Raw genomic sequence first — 20,197 nt, forward strand, 5'->3', positions numbered from 1 at the left:
AAATAAATCACTGTAACTTTTCCCCAAATATTTTTTTACAAAATTTTTTAAAAGTGAAGTATAGTTAGTTGATTTACAATGAAACACTATACTGAAGGGAAAAATAGAATGGTTGTATGGATACAGAATGACCGTAAGTTTATTGTTTACCCTCATTGCTGACTTGGAGCTACACTCGATGCCACTGATCAACAGCACAAGAGTATTGTATTGCATATTTCTAGCCCCAGAAATGGAGAAGGCAATGGCACCTCACTCCAGTATTCTTACCTGGAAAATCCCATGGACGGAGGAGCCTGGTAGGCTGCAGTCCATGGGGTCGCTAGGAGTCGGACACGACTGAGCAACTTCACTTTGACTTTTCACTTTCGTGCACCTAAGGAGGAAATGGCAACCCACTCCAGTGTTCTTGCCTGGAGAATCCCATGGACAGAGGAGCCTGGTGGGCTGCCGTCTATGGGGTCGCAGAGTCAGACATGACTGAAGCGACTTAGCAGCAGCAGCCAGCAGCAGGCCCAGAAAAGACCAAAATTGGAAGTACAGTTTCTACTGAATACACATCATTTTCGCACCATCATAAAGTTGAACAATCCTAAACTGAACCACCATAAATCAGTGACCATCTGTACAAGCAGAATTGATACAGAAACACAGTGACTATCAAAACTACTTCTATTAAGTTTGAAATATTACAGATCTTGTTTTACCAGAAGGAATCCTCCAACATGCCTCTTTCCAAGGCAATAAGGCAGCTCTTTCAAAATGTATCAAACTGATTATTCTCCTTAAACTACTTTTAAGTAGAGAGAGATAGTGAGACTGATTTCTTGCTTTCATCAAGGCTCACCACCTTACTGCTCAAGTTAGTTTAACATGTGACAGAATTGATAAACTGAGAATGAACAGCCTACATCTGTGCTTTTTATGACACCATTTCCTGATTCCTTAATTCCTAAGATGACTCAACTGAGGCTGGCCTATTTTTAAGTAAATTGGTCTATTTTTAGGAAAATTTGCCCCTATCATGAAAACAAGCCAAAAGCAGACTGCACAAAGGCCCTGAATAAGGGAAACCCAAAACTTGCTCAAAGAGTTACATTATCAGCCTCCATGAATAAAATTAAATATATAGAGGAGAACATGTGAAAAGGACAAAGGAACCAGACTGATGGTACACCCACTAGCCAACTACAGAACGTGAGCATCAATAGAAAAAATTAACAAAAAGAAAATAAATAATCTGATCTTTAAAAGTAGGCAAAGGTTTTGAACAGCAATTTTATCAGTTGAAGATATACATATATCAAGTAAGCATATGAAAAGATGCTCAACATAATAAGCCATCTTGTGTGTCTATGTGTGCCTGCTCAGTCATATGCAACTCTGCGACTCCATTAGGAAAATGTAAATTTAAAAAAGCCACAAAGCACACCATCTACTATCTATAAAAATGGTTAAAAAAAAAAATGACATCAAGTGGTAGTGAGGATACACAGTAACTGAGATGCTGACACACTGCTGGTGGGAAAGCATGTGTGAGTGCTCAAGTCCCTTCAGTCGTGTGACCCCAGGACTATAGCCCACCAGGTTCCTCTGTCCACGGGGACTCTCCAGGCAAGAATACTGGAGTGGGCTGCTATTCCCTTTGCCAGAGGATCTTCCCAACCCAGGGATCGAACCCACAGCTCCTGCACCTTCTGCAGTGCAGATGGAACTCTTTACTTCTGAACCACCAGGGAAGCCTGGTTGGAAACTTTCAAAAAGGCACAAATCAACTGGAAAACAGTTAAATACACAACACTATAAAGATCCAATAATCAGATCCCTAGTTATTTATCCCAGTAAAATGAAAACCTATGCAAAAATGTTCACAAGAGCTTTACTCCTAATCATCAAAACCTGGAAATTCAAATGTGTCTCAACAGGGGAATGGATAAACTGTGGTACAACCAATGTTAACAGTATTCAAAATAAAAATAACAAACTCTTGATATATACCACACCTTAGACAAATCTCAACTGCACATGCTATTTGAAAAGAAGCAGACTTAAGTGGCTACATACTGTATGATTTCATATTACATATTTTGGAAAAAGCAAACCCTAAGGTTAAAAAACAGACTGGAAGTTGGCAGGGGTGAAGGATAGGTGAATGGTTTGAAAACAAAGGGGTAGGGTAGCAAAGGGAATTCAGGGGAGCTGGGGAGGATGACAGGATTTTTTTAAATTGTAGTGGCAATTATAAGGATCTCTACATGTTAAAATTCAAATAATGTAAATCAAAGCATACGCTTCACCATTTAAAAATTAATGAATTTAAAAAGAAAAATCAAGTTAAAATAACAACTGCAAAGGATCAAGTTTTTTAATCCCTTCAAACAGAAAACCAACTTAAAATAACCCAAGGTCTGAAAACACCTGGACTAATCAACACCATACATTTCCTGAGGCAATGCACTGAGAATTTACCACTACTTCTGGGGTAATCCTGCTAAAAGGGCTTAACATCATTGTGAGGAAATATCAGACCAGGCTAAACTGAGGCCATTCTACAAAAACAACTGGTTTGGACTCCTCAAAAATGCCAATTACACCTTTAAAAAAACTCAGGAACGGGCTCAGATCAAAGAAGTCCAGTAAGAGAACTCCACACAACACAATCTTAGATAAGGAGTTTATTATAGATGGGATAAATGACAAAATTTCAGTGTGGTCCACTAATTACATAACAATATTGTGTCAATGTTAATTCTCTGATTTTGATTATTGCACTGTGATTATGTAAGAAAATTCCTTGCTTTGGAGAGAAAAAAAAAAAAACAAGTATTTAGGGCAGTACTAATAAATGGCTCAGGAAAAAAAAAATATTTTAAAAGACAAAGAAAAAAAATAAGGTTGTGTTTACATTTGGCAAATATGAGTGAAGGGTTTCCAGGAATTCTTTTTACTATTCTGCAACTTTTGTCTGAAATTATGTCAAAATTCAATTATTTTTTAAAATAAACATCCTTCACGCTAAAAATAACAGATCAAGTTATCTAAAGGTAAGAATCACCATGAACACATTTAACAAAATTAAATGTGAGTCATGGAAATGCTCTTAGTACTTACTCCAAAACTGACCAGTGTCCCAGCACAAAGCCTGGAATTCTGGGTTCTACTGTGGCAAGGAACTAGCTTGATGCTGTTAAGCATCTTAACTACTGAAGCAACCCTCTCCCCTGGACTGCTTCCCTGTTCATCAAGGGCCTTTTGCCTATAAAATAGTGGCTTGACGTGGAGATCTGGCTATAAGAAAATAATCCTATTGACTTAGAAATTATTCATATTTATAAACTGGGTTATAAATCAGGTTTCTGTGGTTCTGATTAATACCAGCACTTCTCAAATCGTATCAACTCTGGGACATCAACAATAGTATTTTGGGATCCATAAGCCTGGGAACTATCCTCTAAAATGGCAGATTTAGCAAGGCAGTACAACTGTGCACACAATCTTGGCTAACAGCTTTGCTTTTAGCTATATTCCCTCATCTTGTCACAGCTTTCTTTTAACCAACAGATTTCATTACTCATAAAGACAACATCAAAACAAGTAACAAAACACTAATTCTATCTAAGAAAACTGCAAGAAACTTAAATATGACACAAACATAATCACTTCAAGGACACAAAAAAGGGCGAGATTGTTTTTATTTTCATGCTTTTTAAAGTCTTGACACAGGAAGAGATAAAGACAGACCACAGGTAAAAATTTTAAATATACAGACAGAAAAGAAGTCACTTTAGAAAGAACATAGCTTTATTCATAACTTCAGGATTAAGGAGTCAAATCTTAAATAGGAAAGTGTTTCATTCAGCACTTACTCAATTTCCTTATTTAGTGATATATATATAGAATTTATGAGTTGGCTCTTAGTTCTGGCATGCTCAGTTGTCTTGCTTATAGAAATAGGATCTTAAAACTTCATTTTCAGAACACTTTAAAAACCAAACCAATGCTTTCCCTTCAAGGATATGAAAGGTATTTCCTATTTAAATCTGATTCATGGTTTTATAAAGCAAGAAGAGCACATATTATTTCATCATCCATATGCTGGATTCTAACATTCTTTTTGATGGTGATGTGTTCAATGAAACAAACTTATAAAGACAGAATTCCTTCTCAATTTGTAAACCAAAATTTTAAAAGCAAAACCCTTGTAGAGACAGGAAGACATTTTTATAACATAAGCAGCTACAACACTAAGCTGCTGGCACAGACCAAAACAATTCAGGAATAAATTATTATTTAACCTTTCAATACTCTGTTTGCTATATAATTTGTAAATATTTTACATATATCTTCTTCTGCAACAAAAAATAAGATTATCCCCATCTTAACGGCTTTTGAAGATGTAGATACTATAAATAAAAAAAGGTAACTTTTCTACTGAATGTCCAGTTATAAACTGAACCCCTAATTTTCCTATCCCAAGGATATAAAAATGATCTAAAGTAGATTAAAGTGCCCTACAAGTTGATCCTAAAAATGACTTTTCATATGCTCTTCCACTAAAGCAATCAATATAAAAAGAATGTAAAAGCATGTTTAGTGCTTGAAGGTTTAGATAACCTCCAAGGAATCACAACTTGCAAGCTTTTAAACCCAGGGCTACACAATATATGAAAATACTAATGTCTCATAAAAAAAGCAAGCCAATAAACCTATTTGTAAATGGCCTAAATTTCAGTAATAATTCCATTCTCTGTAATTTTTAATCTAAACCTTCAAAGCCATCAACTTTTCAGTTCTTCAAGTGAGCAACTGAAATAGTTGCATTTATTCAGGTTTAAAACTAAATTTCTCTTCTCTCAATGTGAAGGCATAGACAGAACAGACAGTAAAAGTATTTTGCCCAACATCCTGACCCTACAGATGTGGAAACCATATACAACATGATCTCATGTCATCATCGATTCACCTTCACCACCAGTAGCATCTTGAGAAATGTGAAGGTCTTCAAGCATCTCAGCCAGACTAATTCGAGGTGCTCCTTCATCATCTGTGTCACTTTCCACAGGAATGGTTGAATCTAAGACAAAATATAAAGAGAACTTCAAATAAATACAAACATAGAAATATGTAAATACCTGCCCTCCCCATCATTACTACTATTTAACCATATTATATCTGTAGCACTTATATCACATCCAGAGCAGGCATTTAAATATGCATTGAATGACTGAACTTGCATAAATGTATGAATAACTACCCATTTGTATAGGGGACAGCAAATTGAGGGATCATGCTAGGATGCAAATTATATAAATGTAGCAAAGTAAGCAGTATTTTACTGTTGTGAAAGTTTGGGATTTTTTTTTAGGGGGAAGATGGGTAAATGTTTATAGAGTAGTTTTAGAACATACAATAAAAGTGGTTTATGGAATCGAAGTTTAAGATATCAAGATACTCATAGTGCAGTAATTATTTATTTACAGAAGATACAACTTAAATAATCCTTATTCACCAACCTCTATAAATGTTCACATTTTTTCTAATTGCTTCATCTTCTTCAAGATCTTCAAGGAAATCTTGGTATTGCCTACGGAAGGATAAAGAAACATTTAAGTATCTCTCCTTTACCAAAAAGTATGAAGTTAATGTCTTCTTCATTTTCATTATTACAAGGTGTGTTCCAAGTATTAAAATCTTTAAAAATAATAACTGAAGGTCAAATATGGATCTTAAATAAACACTGACAAGTTTTTGAAAAATATTTTCCTTCAAAATTACCTGATTAATAAGAAACAATACACACTTGAATATAAGTGAAAGTAGCTCAGTCATGTCTGACTCTTTATGACCCAAATCACTATACAGGCCATGAAATTCTCCAGGCCAGAATCCTGGAGTGGGTAGCCATTCTCTTCTGCAGGTGATCTTCCCAACCTAGGGTTCGAACCCAGGTCTCCCACATTGCAGGCAGATTCTTTACCAGCTAACTCAGAAGGGAAGCCCAAGAATACTGGAGTGGGTAGCCTGTCCCTTCTCCAGCAGATCTTCCTGACCTAGGAATCGACCAGGGTCTTCTGCATTGCATGCAGAATCTTTACCAACTAAACTATCAGGGAAGCCCCACTTGAATATAAGAGGACATTAAATATAAGACAATGAGAAGACCCCTTCATACTTTACCCTCTCCCTCAAAAAATGTATAGCCAAGTTGAAATACAAACATTTTTAAGACTATAGATGAAACAGTCAAATATGTACTTACAATATCTATTTAATATTATATATTTATACATACGTACTTATTTTAAATTACACTATGAGACTATATTTTATAAATACTGCTGTCTCCCACTCACATTTCAAGACACTTTATTTAAACTTTTCATTTTCGTAGATACCAATATTATTAATGTCATCATTAAGGCCACTCTTCCAATCACACAATAAATTTTTCTAGAACACAGCATCTTCATTTCTCCTTAAATTGAAAATCAGCATATTTGGTATCAAAGAGCTGTTTTCTTTTACACTAAGTCATAAGTACTCATTTGCTCTCTGTGATAGCCACAAGGTTATTATTATACCTTGTGGATTATACTCTGGACCCAAAAGAACTCATTATATTTTCAAATGAATCATCTATAACAACATTGTAATCGTCAGGTCACAAATCAGGAAAAAATAACTAGATCTGTGGTAAAGGTTATTATATCTGCTCATCGTGATCCAAACAACATATTGATAAGTAAACAAAATTAATACTGAGTGCAAGAAGCAACCGTGTGGTAACTATTTCTTGATGATATAAAAACCATAAAGATTTATCAAAAGGATTTCCTTTGAGACAATGTAAAAAGTATAAACAAAGTGCGACCTTTCATCATCTGTATCTGTGTTTTCTCTCTCTCTTGCAAGCTCTTTCAGTTTCCAGTTCCTACGACGCTGACGTCTGGTACGGTCATAGCTCTTCTTGATTAATACCTAAAGAAATATTTGCAAAATTACAAAAAATGGGAACTAAGTAACAGGACCTCAAAAGCCAATAAAATTTTTTAAATGAAAGGTTATGGGAATGTCAGAAAGACCGCCAACTGATGATAGTGGTTATACCTCAAAGGAAAGGAGTACAGATCAAGAAGCAGTGTCAGAACTTTCAACATTTTTATTAATGTACTTAATATTTTATGAGAATGCATTTAGCCTTATGTGTATAACTGCTAAATTTACTAACTGAAATTTTCCAGTGACTGAGACTTTTTAATATTAAAAATTTCATGTTTCTGGTGGTTTTTTCCTTCTGTTACATCAAAGTTCAGTTTTCTGCTACCATTCATGTAAGTCATTCTGAAACATTATCAAAGGAAGACAATTTTTCTCCCTCATATTCCTACTAATAAATACTTATAGACTACATATATATATTCACAACTATATGTCCTAGAACAATTTAATAAAGTGGGGATAAAATAATTTCACAAAATCTTGTAAGACCATTTTAATCTCTTTATGACCTCTTTGAAAAATACCGATTTAGACTTACACCTAAACTACATTTCTATTTCCTAATTTATTAATTAATAAAAGCACAATTGGGTGATGAGGAGGGGAGTCCTTCTTATGCCACAACTTGATTTCTGCCCACAGTTTCTAAAGAGATCAATATTTATTTTAAAACATTAAGTTAAGCAAGCAGGAAATAGCCTTTCACATTTCACATTCACTGTTGCTCCTGATTTTTATAAACTCATGTTAAAAATTAACATTTTTTTTTTTCTGGAAGTAACATCCTTTCTCTTAAGACTTAATACTGTGAAGATTATTTTCAACTAATAATTATATTCAAACCTGAATGATGGTGTTAATTTTAAATGCCTTCTTAACAATATATGAGGGACTTTCCTGGCAGTGGTTAAGACTCCACGCTTCCACTGTAGGAAGCACGGGCTCGATCGCCGGTCAGGGAACTAATAAGAATCTATATGAGCTGCCACCAAAAAATGAAGAAAAAAGGCATGAAATAAACTGAGCCTAAAAGAATGAACAGAATAAAGGTCATCGTTTTTAGCTGTAAATTTATTTTTGCTCTATGGGTACTATCAAGCAATTTGACAGAATGAAAATTTGGTAAGAGAAAACAAAAAACTCAATAAATCTTGGATTTTGAGATTAAGAATAATTATCTTACATAAAGATTTTGTTATTATAATTTAACTGCAATTTCAAAAGAAATATCTAAGTTTATTATTTTCAAAAAATGTGAACTCGTGCATCTTCCCCATAACAATTACATTAATCCCCATCAACACAAGAAAAAGGGGGGAAAAATCTAAAGCCTTACCACATCTGGGACTCTATCTGATTTCATTTTGTTGACATGCTCATCATTTAAGTTACAGTTGACCAAATCAAACCTGAAATGAAAACAATGAAACAATTAATGAAACACTTACTCTTTCCATGTTGTTTTATAAATAATCACCTAACAGTTCCTCCTAAGATCAAGCATTTAATACGCTTTCCCAATTCAGAAGTTGTGCAGTAAATAGGCTTCTACAGATCATAGTAAAGATAATAATGCATTCTATCTCTAAGTTTCACAAGTCATCCACTATTGCCCACCTTACCATACTCTTGTAAAAGAACAAAACAGATATATCTCAGTCTAATGTAAAGATTCAGTTAGATGGCTCCATTTTTTATAAACAACAAAAACAAAACACCCTTCATTCTCCAGTAAAAAGAACTGAAACCCCAAGAGCAAAAGTAATGTTTAAGGCAAGCTTATTAACTTCTGCATCAGAATGGGCTATCCTATGCCCATAAAGACCCCTTACATATATAGCTGCCATATTTTAACAGTGAAATTTATTTTAACAGCATATGCCTAACAAAAAACCACTTGCTCCCCAAAAAACTATACACATAATCTTATCATACAATTTCAGGGATCAATTACTCAAATCTTATAACAAATCACTCTAAGATAATGGCCAAAATGGAATAATTATAAGCTTCTGTCCAATCAGTAATTTAACTTATTATCAATAACAAAGTGAGCTATATAGCTCCTAAGAATTCTTAAATTCTTTTTAGGATAAACAACTTTATTTTAGATAGCTCTGCTGGCTCCCAGAGAAAATTTGCAATGCTACTGGGCAGTTTAAAATAATATAAAATTATACAAACCCCAACACCAGGTCTCCAGGATTTAGAAGATGTCCCAAATGAGTGCGACAAAAATACTGTTTATCTGTATTCATTTCAGATGTTTTCTGTACCCAGACTTCCCCGAGGGTATGCTTAACAGGGAAGAAAATGAACTCTTCAATAATCTAGGCATAATTTTAAAAGTATCTCATAGAAAAGTTAAATACAATGTTGATTTTGGTTTCTGATTTTCATTTTGAATTAAAAGTGTTTGACTTTCCAGACCTCTGAAACACTGTCAAAATTAACCAATTACTGAACTATGAGTAGAGAAAAACTCATAAGTAATTCATAAAATAAATATTTTTGTTAAGATTTTATTCAAGGCTTCTAAAAACATTAACATTGTCACCAAAGCAGACACATATGTAGAACTTTCAAAAGAAATGTATTCACAGGGAGATCATCCAACAAAGACTGAGCAAAAAGAATAAAGTACATTCATACATGCGTGTGCTCAGTCACGTACAATTCTTTGCGATCCCATAGACTGTAGCCCGCCAGGCCCCACTGTCCATGGGATCTCCAGGCAAGAATACTGGAGTAGGGTGCCATTTCCTTCTCCAGGGAATTTTCCCAACCCCGCATCTCCTGCATTGGCAGGTAGATTCTTTACCACTGCACATCTGGGAAGCCACCTACTAAAAAAGCAGGGGAATCTTCATTTAAATACAGCAAATATCTTAAGTAACACCTTATGTTTTACACATAAGGTTAAAAACACCAGAGTTCATAGAAAATAATTTAACAATCCCAGCAACACCACTGCCACAACAGCATCCAAATCATCAAATTAATTTTCTGAATGTCTACTATTTTGAGGCATAACTTTTTAAAAAAACTATCACGGAAACATCATCTCAAGTTTGAACTTTTTAAGCAAAAAACCACTAGGGCCCTTTCCAACATGGAATTTTACAAGCAATTGTAAATGACATTTCAAATTTCCTGGCTGAATTAAGTATAGCCATGCCAATACCTTAACAAAAACAAACCCAAGTAAAATGGGATTCAGAGCAAAACACTAAGAATTATAGACAGAATTAAAGAATCTCAAAGAGTTAAAAAGAAGAGATAAAGATAGAGGAAAAAACTGAAGTTAACAGGTCCTGGATTTAGGGGAAAACTGGGGTGGGGGGACGGAGGGGAGCAAATTACCAGGAAAAGACTAAGTTCTAACAATGTATTTTCTGAAAACAAAAAAAACATATCTAGCTTTATATATGTTGGAGAAGAAGTGGTGGTGTTTAAATGATAAGTGTCTGCTCTTAAATACTGCTTTCATAGTAGAAGAAATAGGACTGACATGCTTGAAGAAATATATGATTTCAGATACTGGGGTAAGAACTATACAATGTGATTTTAGAACACCTAAATGTTGTGGTGTTATCCCAAAACATAACAATGCTTTCAAAGACTAGTAAAGAAAGTCATGTCAAAGGATATAAGAATACACCTACAGCTATTAAGAAACTGAGTCAATAATTAATAATCTTTCAAAACAGAAAGCATCAGGCCCTGATGGATTCACTGGTGAATTCTAGCAAACATTTAAGGGAGATATACCATTCCTCTAGAATCTTCTCCAGAAGGCAGAAGCACAGGGAACACTTCCTAACTCATTGACAAGCCCAACATTACCCTAAAATCAATACCAGACAAAGACATTACAAGGAAAGTAAACTACAGACCAATCTCTCATGAACATAGATTTAAAACTCAACAAAATATAAAAGAACTGTACACCATTATCAAGTGGAATTTAACACATGTATGCAAGGCTAGTTCAATATTTGAAAATCAAGTTAATGGAGCCCATCAGTCATTAACAACAAGCTAAAAACAAAAAAAATCACACAATGATATCAATACATAAAAAGCATTTGACAAAATCTAACACTCATTCATGATAAAAACTCTCAGTAAACTAGAAATAGAAGGAAAACTTCCTTCACTTGATAAGGAGTATCTATTTAAAAATTATAACTAACATTATACTTAATGGTCAGAAACTTGGAGCTTTCCCTCTAAGATCAGGTACAAGGCAAGAATGTCCCCTCTCACTACTCATTTGCAATATCCTACTGGAAACCCTAGCTAATACAAAAGATAAGGAAATGAAAGGTATATAGACCAGGAAGGTAAAAATACAATTATCTTTACAGATGACACAGTCATCTACAAAGAAAACTTAAATGGACCAAAAAGCTCCTGAATATATTTAGCAAGGTAACAGGATACAAGGTTATAAATCAAAGTCATCTTCCTGTTTACCAATACAAAAAATGATACTTGAAATGTTAAAACACCATTTACATTAGCACCCAAAACTTAAGTCTAACAAACTATAAGATCTGTATGGGGAAAACTACAAAACTCTCATGAACAAAATCAAAGAAATAAAACACAAAGATGTTACATGTTCATAGACAGGAAAACTCAATATTGCCAAGATTTAAGTTCTGCCCAATTTGACCTATAGATTTATGCAATTCTGATCAAAATCCCACATTAAGCCACATAGGTATAATATACAACATGAAGAAAACAGTCAGTCATACTGTAATACCTTCGTATGGCGACAGATGGTAACTAGACTTACCATGGTGATCATTTCATAATATTATGCAAATATCAAATCACTTGTATATAGAAAATAAACTACTGTACATCAACTACGTTTCAATTTTTCAAAAATCCCAAGAAGATATTTCTGTGGGTATCAACAACTGATTTTAAAGTTTAAATAGATAAGCAAAATATCCTGAATAGTCAACAAGATTTTGAAGGAGAAGAATAAAGTTGTAGCAATGACACTACCTAACTTTAAGACTTACCATACTGCTACAGTAATCAAGGCAGTGTGGTACTGACAAAAGAATAAACAAATAGATCAATGGAACAAAATAGAGTCCAGAAGTGTACCCACATAAATACAGTCAACTGATCTTTGACAAGGGAGCAAAGGCAATACAATGGAGCAAAGACAGTCTTTTCAACAAATAGCGCTTGATCAACCGGATGCATGCATGCAAGTTGCTTTAGTCATGTCTGACTCTTCGCAACTCTATGGACCATAGCCCGCCAGGCTCCTCTCTCCACAGGATTCTCCAGGCAAGAATGCTGGAGTGGGTTGCCATGCCCTCCTCCAGGGAATGCTCCCAACCCAGGGATCAAACCCATGTCTCCTGCAACTCTTGCACTGCAGGAAGATTCTTTACTGCTGAGTCACCAGGAAAGCCCGATCAACTGGATATTGGCATGCAAAAAAAAAAAAAACAGTCGATCTAGACACAAACCTTACACCTTCCACAAAAACTAACTCAAAATGGATCATAGACCTAAGTGGAAAACACACAACTATAAAACTCCTAGAAGATAACAAAAGAAAAAAATCTAGCTGACCTTGGGTTTGGCAATGACTTTGTAAGTAAAACAAAGGCAGGATCCATGAAAGAACAGTTGATAAACTGAACTTCATTAAATTAGAAACTTCTGCTCTATGAAAGACAATGTCAAGAGAAGAAGAAGATGAATTATACTCGGAGAAAATATTTCCAGAAAACACATCTAACAAAGGACATCATCCAAAATACATAAATAACTCTTAAAACTCAAAAATAAGAAAAAAACAATCTGATTAAAAAAATGGGCCAAAGACATTAACAGACAACTCACAAAAGAAGACATACAGATAGCAGATAAGCATGAACAAATACTCCTCATCATGCGTTATCAGGGAAATATAAATTGACAATGAGATACTATCATATACCTATTAGGATGGCCCAACTCCTAAACACGGATAAATCCCAAATCCTGACACCAACTGTTGGTGAAGATGTGGAGTAACAGGAACTCTCATACACTGCTGCTGCTAAGTCCCTTCAGTCGTGTCCGACTCTTCGCGACCCCATGGACTGCAGCCCACCAGGCTCCTCCGTCCATGGGATTTTCCAGGCAAGAGTACTGGAGTGGGGTGCCATTGCCTTCTCCAATACACTGCTAGTGGGAGTGCAAAATGATACCATCACTTTGGAAGGCACTTCGGTGGTTTCTTACAGAATTAAATATGTTCCTTGGTATTTACCCAAAGAAGCTGAAAACTTATGTCCACACAAAAACATGCAAAGGAATCTTTACAGTAACTTACTCATAACTGCCAAAACTTGGAAGCAACCAATATGTCCTTCAGTAGGTGAATGAGTAAACTGTGGGATATCAAGATAATACTTTGCATTTACAAAAAAAAAAGCTATTAAGCCAAGACACGGAGGAACCTTAGACACACATTACTAAGTGAAAGAAGCCAATATAAAAAGACTACACAAGTCCAATAGGAGAAGACTATATGACAGTCTGGAAAAGGCAAAACTATAAAGATAGTATTTACAAAAAACAAACAAACAAACAAACAGTGATTGCCAGGGGTTAGGAGGGAACACAGCAGGTTCTAAAGGGAATGAAAATATCCTGCATACTATAATGATGGATGCTATAATGATAGATACATGTCATTATATTAATACATTTGTCCAAACTCATAGATAGTACAATACTAAGAGTGAACTGTAATGTCAAATATGTAATCGTTTTGTGTGATTATAACATGTCAACGTGGACATAAACTGTATGTCCATAAATCTATTCATAAATTGTAACAAATGTACCACTCTTTTGGTGGGGGAAAGGCAATGACAATGGAGGAGGCTACCAATGTGTGGAGGCAAAGGGTATACAGGAAATCTTTTATCGCATCTTAATTTTGATATGAACCTAAAACTGCTCTAAAAAAAATCTTTCTCCAGGCGATCTCGACCCAGGGATTGAACCCTGGTCTCCTGCATTGCAGGTGGATTCTTTATCATCTGAGGTACCAGGGAAGCCCCCCCACCTACCCGCCCCCCAAAAAAGTAAAAGTTATTTAAAAAAAAAAAACAACTTTTTTAAAGGACAGAAACTATTCTGAAGAGGCTGCTACTGGCTACATTTGAGGCAATCTGAGTAGAAGGGAGGGAGGCAGTGAAGGAAGGAAGGAGGCGGGAGAAGGCAGGAACAAAGGGAAAAACTTCAAAAATTTCAACAAAGATATCTGGCTATCAAACAATCAAACATTACTTGCTTCCTGATATATCACAAAAGGTACATATCATCACCTCTGAAATGTTCTGACCAAAAAAAAAATTAACCTAAATTTAAATGAGACTTCAGATCCACTTTTAAAGGAAATATAAGAGATTATGAAGCAAGTTAAATAACATCATGAGGAAATGAGAATATAAATCCACAAAATAAATGGCCTAGTTGCCTTAGAAAGTTGGTATCATAAAAAAAAAAAAATTAGAAAAAAAGAGCAGGTACTATTATTAATATTTAAGAGGTACAGTCAGTCCCCAGATAGGTACTGGTGTTAACAAACCATAAAAGACACTTTGGGACAAATGAAGAAATTTGGCAAGCTATGTAGTTGATATGTATGATAATACTTTGATTATGTAGCAAAGGTTTCTAGTTTTTACAGATGCATATTGAAGTATTCAGTATTTAGTGATAATATATATATATTTAATTCAAAATGTTTGACATTTTTTAAAAAGTGAAAGTGGGTTAAACTTCTCATTTGCTCCTTCTGTACAAAAAGTAAAAGAAATACTTTTTCATAATAACATTTTAATATTAAAGAGAAAGAATTAACTTACCAGACAGCGTAAGTCTGATAGTTTTCACCACAATGGCCACATGTTAAAAGCAAATGGCATACAAACACAAAACCCATTTTTAACTGAATGTGGTGCTAGCTTATTTGGAACCACAGTTTGGAATTACTAACAAATTAAAACCAAAAAAAGAGTGAGAGAGGGAGACTAAAACAGTAAGTTAGGATTAGGGGAAGGTGAACAGGATGGAACTTACCTTTTTTGATATCATTCCAGCACCTGCACTGCGTTTTATATCTTGGACTATGCTGCATTCCATAACAATAAACTCCTCCAGTTGTTTGGGATGGCATAAACTATTGAAAGGGTGACTCCAAAAAGTGTTCCCATCAATATCTGCAACTAAGAGCAAACACAGAACATTAAAGAACGAAAGAACTGAAGTATTTCAAAAGCCATCAAATGTGTTAACTAGGAAGAAGTTGATATAGTGAACTGAGAAGCATCAGGTCAACAGAAACCAGAGTGGCAACTTTCACTGCAGGGGACATCATTTATTCCTATACATCAACCCCAAATTTCCCAGAGAGTAAGAGAAATACCAGGTGTCAAAAATATCCTAAGTAGCTACCAACAAGTGCCTTTAAAATAAGATTGGATCCCATCAGCTGTATAGCTGTTTCGTGTGCTGGCATTTTATTTGACACATTATCAGCCATCTCAGGTGTTTAGTTTACGGGAAATAAATTTCTACCTGACACATGTTCATCCCAATACTACAAACAGAATTTTGACTGATGAATTCTAATTGATAAGGATAATAAATGACTTTCTAGAAAATATCAAAATAAATTCAATGTTTTATAAAAGAAAACGTGTATTACAGTAAACATATGAAAAAGATCAAGTAGGAGATGCAACCAAGTACTGAGAGACACCTATCAATATAGGGTCTTCTTTTAAGTCAAATGTTTCAAAATGTAAAACATATGCTCCAGACTAAAATTTAATAATGAACCTAAATAATTAGTCATAAAAAATAAAAGAGGTAAATAAGTCCAGTTCAGTAGAAATTAATGGGATAAGACTAATAAAAACTTAAAAATTAAAATAAATTTTTCTTCAAAAAAAAAAATACAAGAGCAACTTACCAAAAGTGTTAAATTCCAGTGTTTTAAAAACTGTACAGCATTAATTTTAACTAATTTTTTAAAACAGTATTACTGAGAATACTTCATAAAATTAACATAACAAATTATTACTGCTTTTTAAATGGAAGTGTCAAGGCAGTTTCTAAAACTTACCTTGTAGGGTATTTGGATCTATGAGGTGGATGACACTCGTCACTCGAATACACACACAAATCTGGTTCATGTTTCCCAGGCTTTGTGCCAGTTTTGGAGACAGACAAACAACATTATCCTAGGAATAAGAACTAACATTTAGTGTGAAGCAAATTTTAAGTAGAAGTCTTGATAAACACCATCAATGTAAACCTGATCAAAGTGCATCTGATCAAACCAAAACGTCATTTTTAATTCTATGTATCAACAGATGGCTTAAGAGAATCAGACTTTGCAGAAACAGAAAATAAGCCATACCTTAAGATGGAGATAACCGTCTTAATAAAATGGCTTTTAGAAGTATTTTAAAGATCCTAGTCACCAAGCTGTTTCTGTTTCAGTTCAGTTCAGTCGCTCAGTCGTGTCCGACTCTTTGCAACCCCATGAATCACAGCACACCAGGCCTCCCTGTCCATCACCAACTCCCGGAGTTCACTCAGACTCATGTCCATCGAGTCAGTGATGCCATCCAGCCATCTCATCCTCTGTCGTCCCCTTCTCTTCCTGCCCCCCATCCCTCCCAGCATCAGAATCTTTTCCAATGAGTCAACTCTTCGCATGAGGTGGCCAAAGTACTGGAGTTTCAGCTTTAGCATCATTCCTTCCAAAGAAATCCCAGGGCTGATCTCTTTCAGAATGGACTGGTTGGATCTCCTTGCAGTCCAAGGGACTCTCAAGAGTCTTCTCCAACACCACAGTTCAAAAGTATCAATTCTTCAGCACTCAACCTTCTTCACAGTCCAACTCTCACATCCATACATGACCACAGGAAAAACCATAGCCTTGACTAGACAGATCTTTGTTGGTAAAGTAATGTCTCTGCTTTTGAATATGCTATCTAAGTTGGTCATAACTTTCCTTCCAAGGAGTAAGCATCTTTTAATTTCATGGCTGCAGTCACCATCTGCAGTGATTCTGGAGCCCAAAAAAATAAAGTCTGACACTATTTCCACAGTTTCCCCATAGTTCATTTCAATTTTATTGAAGTGTGAATGCTTGGTTATTACTCTGTGTTAATATAGTTGGAGAAGACTCTTGAGTGTCCCTTGGACTGCACGGAGGTCCAACCAGTCCATTCTAAAGGAGATCGGTCCTGGGTATTCTTTGGAAGGAATGATGCTAAAGCTGAAACTCCAGTACTTTGGCCACCTCATGCGAAGAGTTGACTCATTGGAAAAGACTCTGATGCTGGGAGGTATTGGGGGCAGGAAGAGAAGGGGATGACAGGATGAGATGGCTGGATGGCATCACCAACTTGATGGAAGTGAGTCTCAGTGAACTCCAGGAGTTGGTGATGGACAGGGAGGCCTGGCGTGCTGCGATTCATGGGGTCACAAAGAGTCGGACACGACTGAGTGACTGAACTGAACTGAATATAGCGTGACTTCATTTACTCTCCATAAAAATTTCAGAGGAGCCATATGTTCCTCCTTCTCATCTACATGTACCAATGTGTAATCAAAGATCTAATGACCCCCCAAGAGCACATATGCCTATGTGTGCACCAGGACATACTAACACCGATGTGGCTGTCTGTTCTTAATGTTATTAAAATATAAAAGGGATCTGGATTATATTTTAAGCTGTATCTATTCACAATCATAGGCTCCCTCACTGAAAGGACACTCCGTACATCCTTACTGGCATCTAGCTCAGTCCTTTTTTTTTTCCTGAAACTTACTAAGATTCTCCAAAGATTAATGGAAAAACTTCTTTACACTGTATTCATTCAGCTACCTATATGAATCACTAAAGCACTTAATACACAAGGCCTAAATATGTCCTCTCACCTAGATTCACTGCTTTATTTAAACTGGGGGTCTGCAAAATAAGACCCTGAGGCAAACATTTGTAAATAAAGTTTTGCTGGAACACAGCCTCAGCCCTTCATATCTATGGCCAATTTTGTGCAACAAGAGCACAGCTGAGTAGTTGCAAAACAGACCATATAACCTAAAAACTGCAACTATTTACTATCTGGCTATTACAAAAAAAAAAATTGCTGACTCTGTTTAAGCCATCATTTCATGGTACTGTCAGTCAGTCAGTCAGTCAGTTCAGTCACTCAGTCGTGTCCGACTCTTTGCGACCCCATGAATCACAGCACGCCAGGCCTCCCTGTCTATCACCAACTCCCGGAGTTCACCCAGGAACTGACTCACGTCCATCGAGTCAATGATGCCATCCAGCCATCTCATCCTCTGTCGTCCCCTTCTCCTCCTGCCCCCAATCCCTCCCAGCATCAGAGTCTTTTCCAATGAGTCAACTCTTCGCATGAGGTGGCCAAAGTACTGGAGTTTCAGCTTTAGCATCATTCCTTCCAATGAACACCCAGGGCTGATCTCCTTTAGAATGGACTGGTTGGATCTCCTTGCAGTCCAAGGGACTCTCAAGAGTCTTCTCCAACACCACAGTTCAAAAGCCATCAATTCTTCAGTGCTCAGCTTTCTTCACAGTCCAACTCTCACATCCATACACGACCACTGGAAAAACCATAGCCTTGACTAGATGGACCTTTGTTGGCAAAGTAATGTCTCTGCTTTTGAATATGCTATCTAGGTTGGTCATAACTTTCCTTCCAAGGAGTAAGCGTCTTTTAATTTCATGGCTGCAGTCACCATCTGCAGTGATTTTGGAGCCCCCAAAAATAAAGTCTGACACTGTTTCCCCATCTATTTCCCATGAAGTGATGGGACCAGATGCCGTGATCTTAGTTTTCTGAATGTTGAGCTTTAAGCCAACTTTTTCACTCTCCTCTTTCACTCTCATCAAGAGGCTTTTTAGTTCCTCTTCACTTTCTGCCATAAGGGTGATGTCATCTGTATATCTGAGGTTATTGATATTTCTCCTGGCAATCCTGATTCCAGCTTGTGCTTCTTCTAGTTACTAAACCACAATTAGTGATAACAGATTTAAAGCCTTAGAGTCAGAGACCTAGGTACAAATCCTGGCCTCCTTTTGTTGTTGCTGCTGCTGCTGCTAAGTCACTTCAGTCGTGTCCGACTCTGTGCGACCCCATAGACAGCAGCCCATCAGGCCCCACCATCCCTGGGATTCTCCAGGCAAGAACAATGGAGCAGGTTGCCATTTCCTTCTCCAATGCATGAAACTGAAAAGTGAAAGTGGGGTCACTCAGTCGTGTCTGACTCTTAGCAACCCCATGGACTGCAGCCTACCAGGCTCCTCCGTCCATGGGATTTTCCAGGCAAGAGTACTGGAGTGGGGTGCCATTGCCTTCTCCGCCTTTTGTTGTTAACTTTGGCAAATCATCTAACCTCCCCAAGCACCAGTTTACTCATCTTCAGAATGATGGTATGATTTACTCCAGTAGTTGTGAGACTAAACAGGTGAAACATACTTAAGTACTCAGAAAGTCCCTTTATGTAGAATGCTCACAATAAATTATAGCACTTATCATTATTAGTGATTTAAACATGGACATGTAAGTTCCTATGCAGCAGAGACATCTAGGACACAGTCCTTAATACACAGTCTTCTATACAACAGATTCCCAGTAACTATTTGTTGAGTTTTAATTCATTTCTATTTTTTGAAGCAGAGTTTTACCTTAGTACAATTAATGAAATGACAATTTTTGTCTTTAGAAAAAGAGATCAGATTTGCAACTACCAGAAGTGGTGGAGGTGGGGGCAAGGGGAAAGAGGAATTGGATGACTGTAGTCAAAAGGCACAAACTTCCAGTTGCAAGATCAATGACTATGAAGGATATAACGCACAACATGATAAACACAATTAATACACCTGTATGTTATGTATGAAAGTTGTAAAGAGAGTAAATACTCTTATGAGGAGAAAAATATTTCCTTTCTAATTTAATTCTATATCTATATAAAATAATGGATGGTCATTAAAAAATGATAATCTATATCTTAAGTATTATTCAGATATTTTTAAAATCACAAAAATAATTCAATGCTCTCCTTCCATAATATTCTTTAATTTTATCTTGCCAAAATCCAGTTTGCACACATT

The 20,197-nt window shown here is 36.0% G+C and overlaps 1 protein-coding gene across 1 annotated transcript in view; it reads right to left on the reverse strand.

Moving 5' to 3' along the window:
• Nucleotides 1-3,675: 3,675 nt before the first annotated feature.
• Nucleotides 3,676-20,197, reverse strand: part of NMD3 (NMD3 ribosome export adaptor) — a 36,460-nt gene continuing 19,938 nt past the window's right edge. The window contains exons 10-16 of the mRNA XM_005888126.2: nucleotides 16,166-16,283; nucleotides 15,118-15,263; nucleotides 9,184-9,296; nucleotides 8,336-8,408; nucleotides 6,872-6,978; nucleotides 5,514-5,584; nucleotides 3,676-5,074 (exon numbers count right to left, since the gene is read on the reverse strand). Coding sequence (XP_005888188.2) covers nucleotides 4,944-5,074; nucleotides 5,514-5,584; nucleotides 6,872-6,978; nucleotides 8,336-8,408; nucleotides 9,184-9,296; nucleotides 15,118-15,263; nucleotides 16,166-16,283 — 759 coding nt within the window. The 3' untranslated portion in view covers nucleotides 3,676-4,943. The remainder of the gene's footprint in view (nucleotides 5,075-5,513; nucleotides 5,585-6,871; nucleotides 6,979-8,335; nucleotides 8,409-9,183; nucleotides 9,297-15,117; nucleotides 15,264-16,165; nucleotides 16,284-20,197) is intronic.

Source organism: Bos mutus, chromosome 1 (assembly GCF_027580195.1).
Source record: "Bos mutus isolate GX-2022 chromosome 1, NWIPB_WYAK_1.1, whole genome shotgun sequence".
Taxonomy (NCBI): Eukaryota; Metazoa; Chordata; class Mammalia; order Artiodactyla; family Bovidae; genus Bos; species Bos mutus.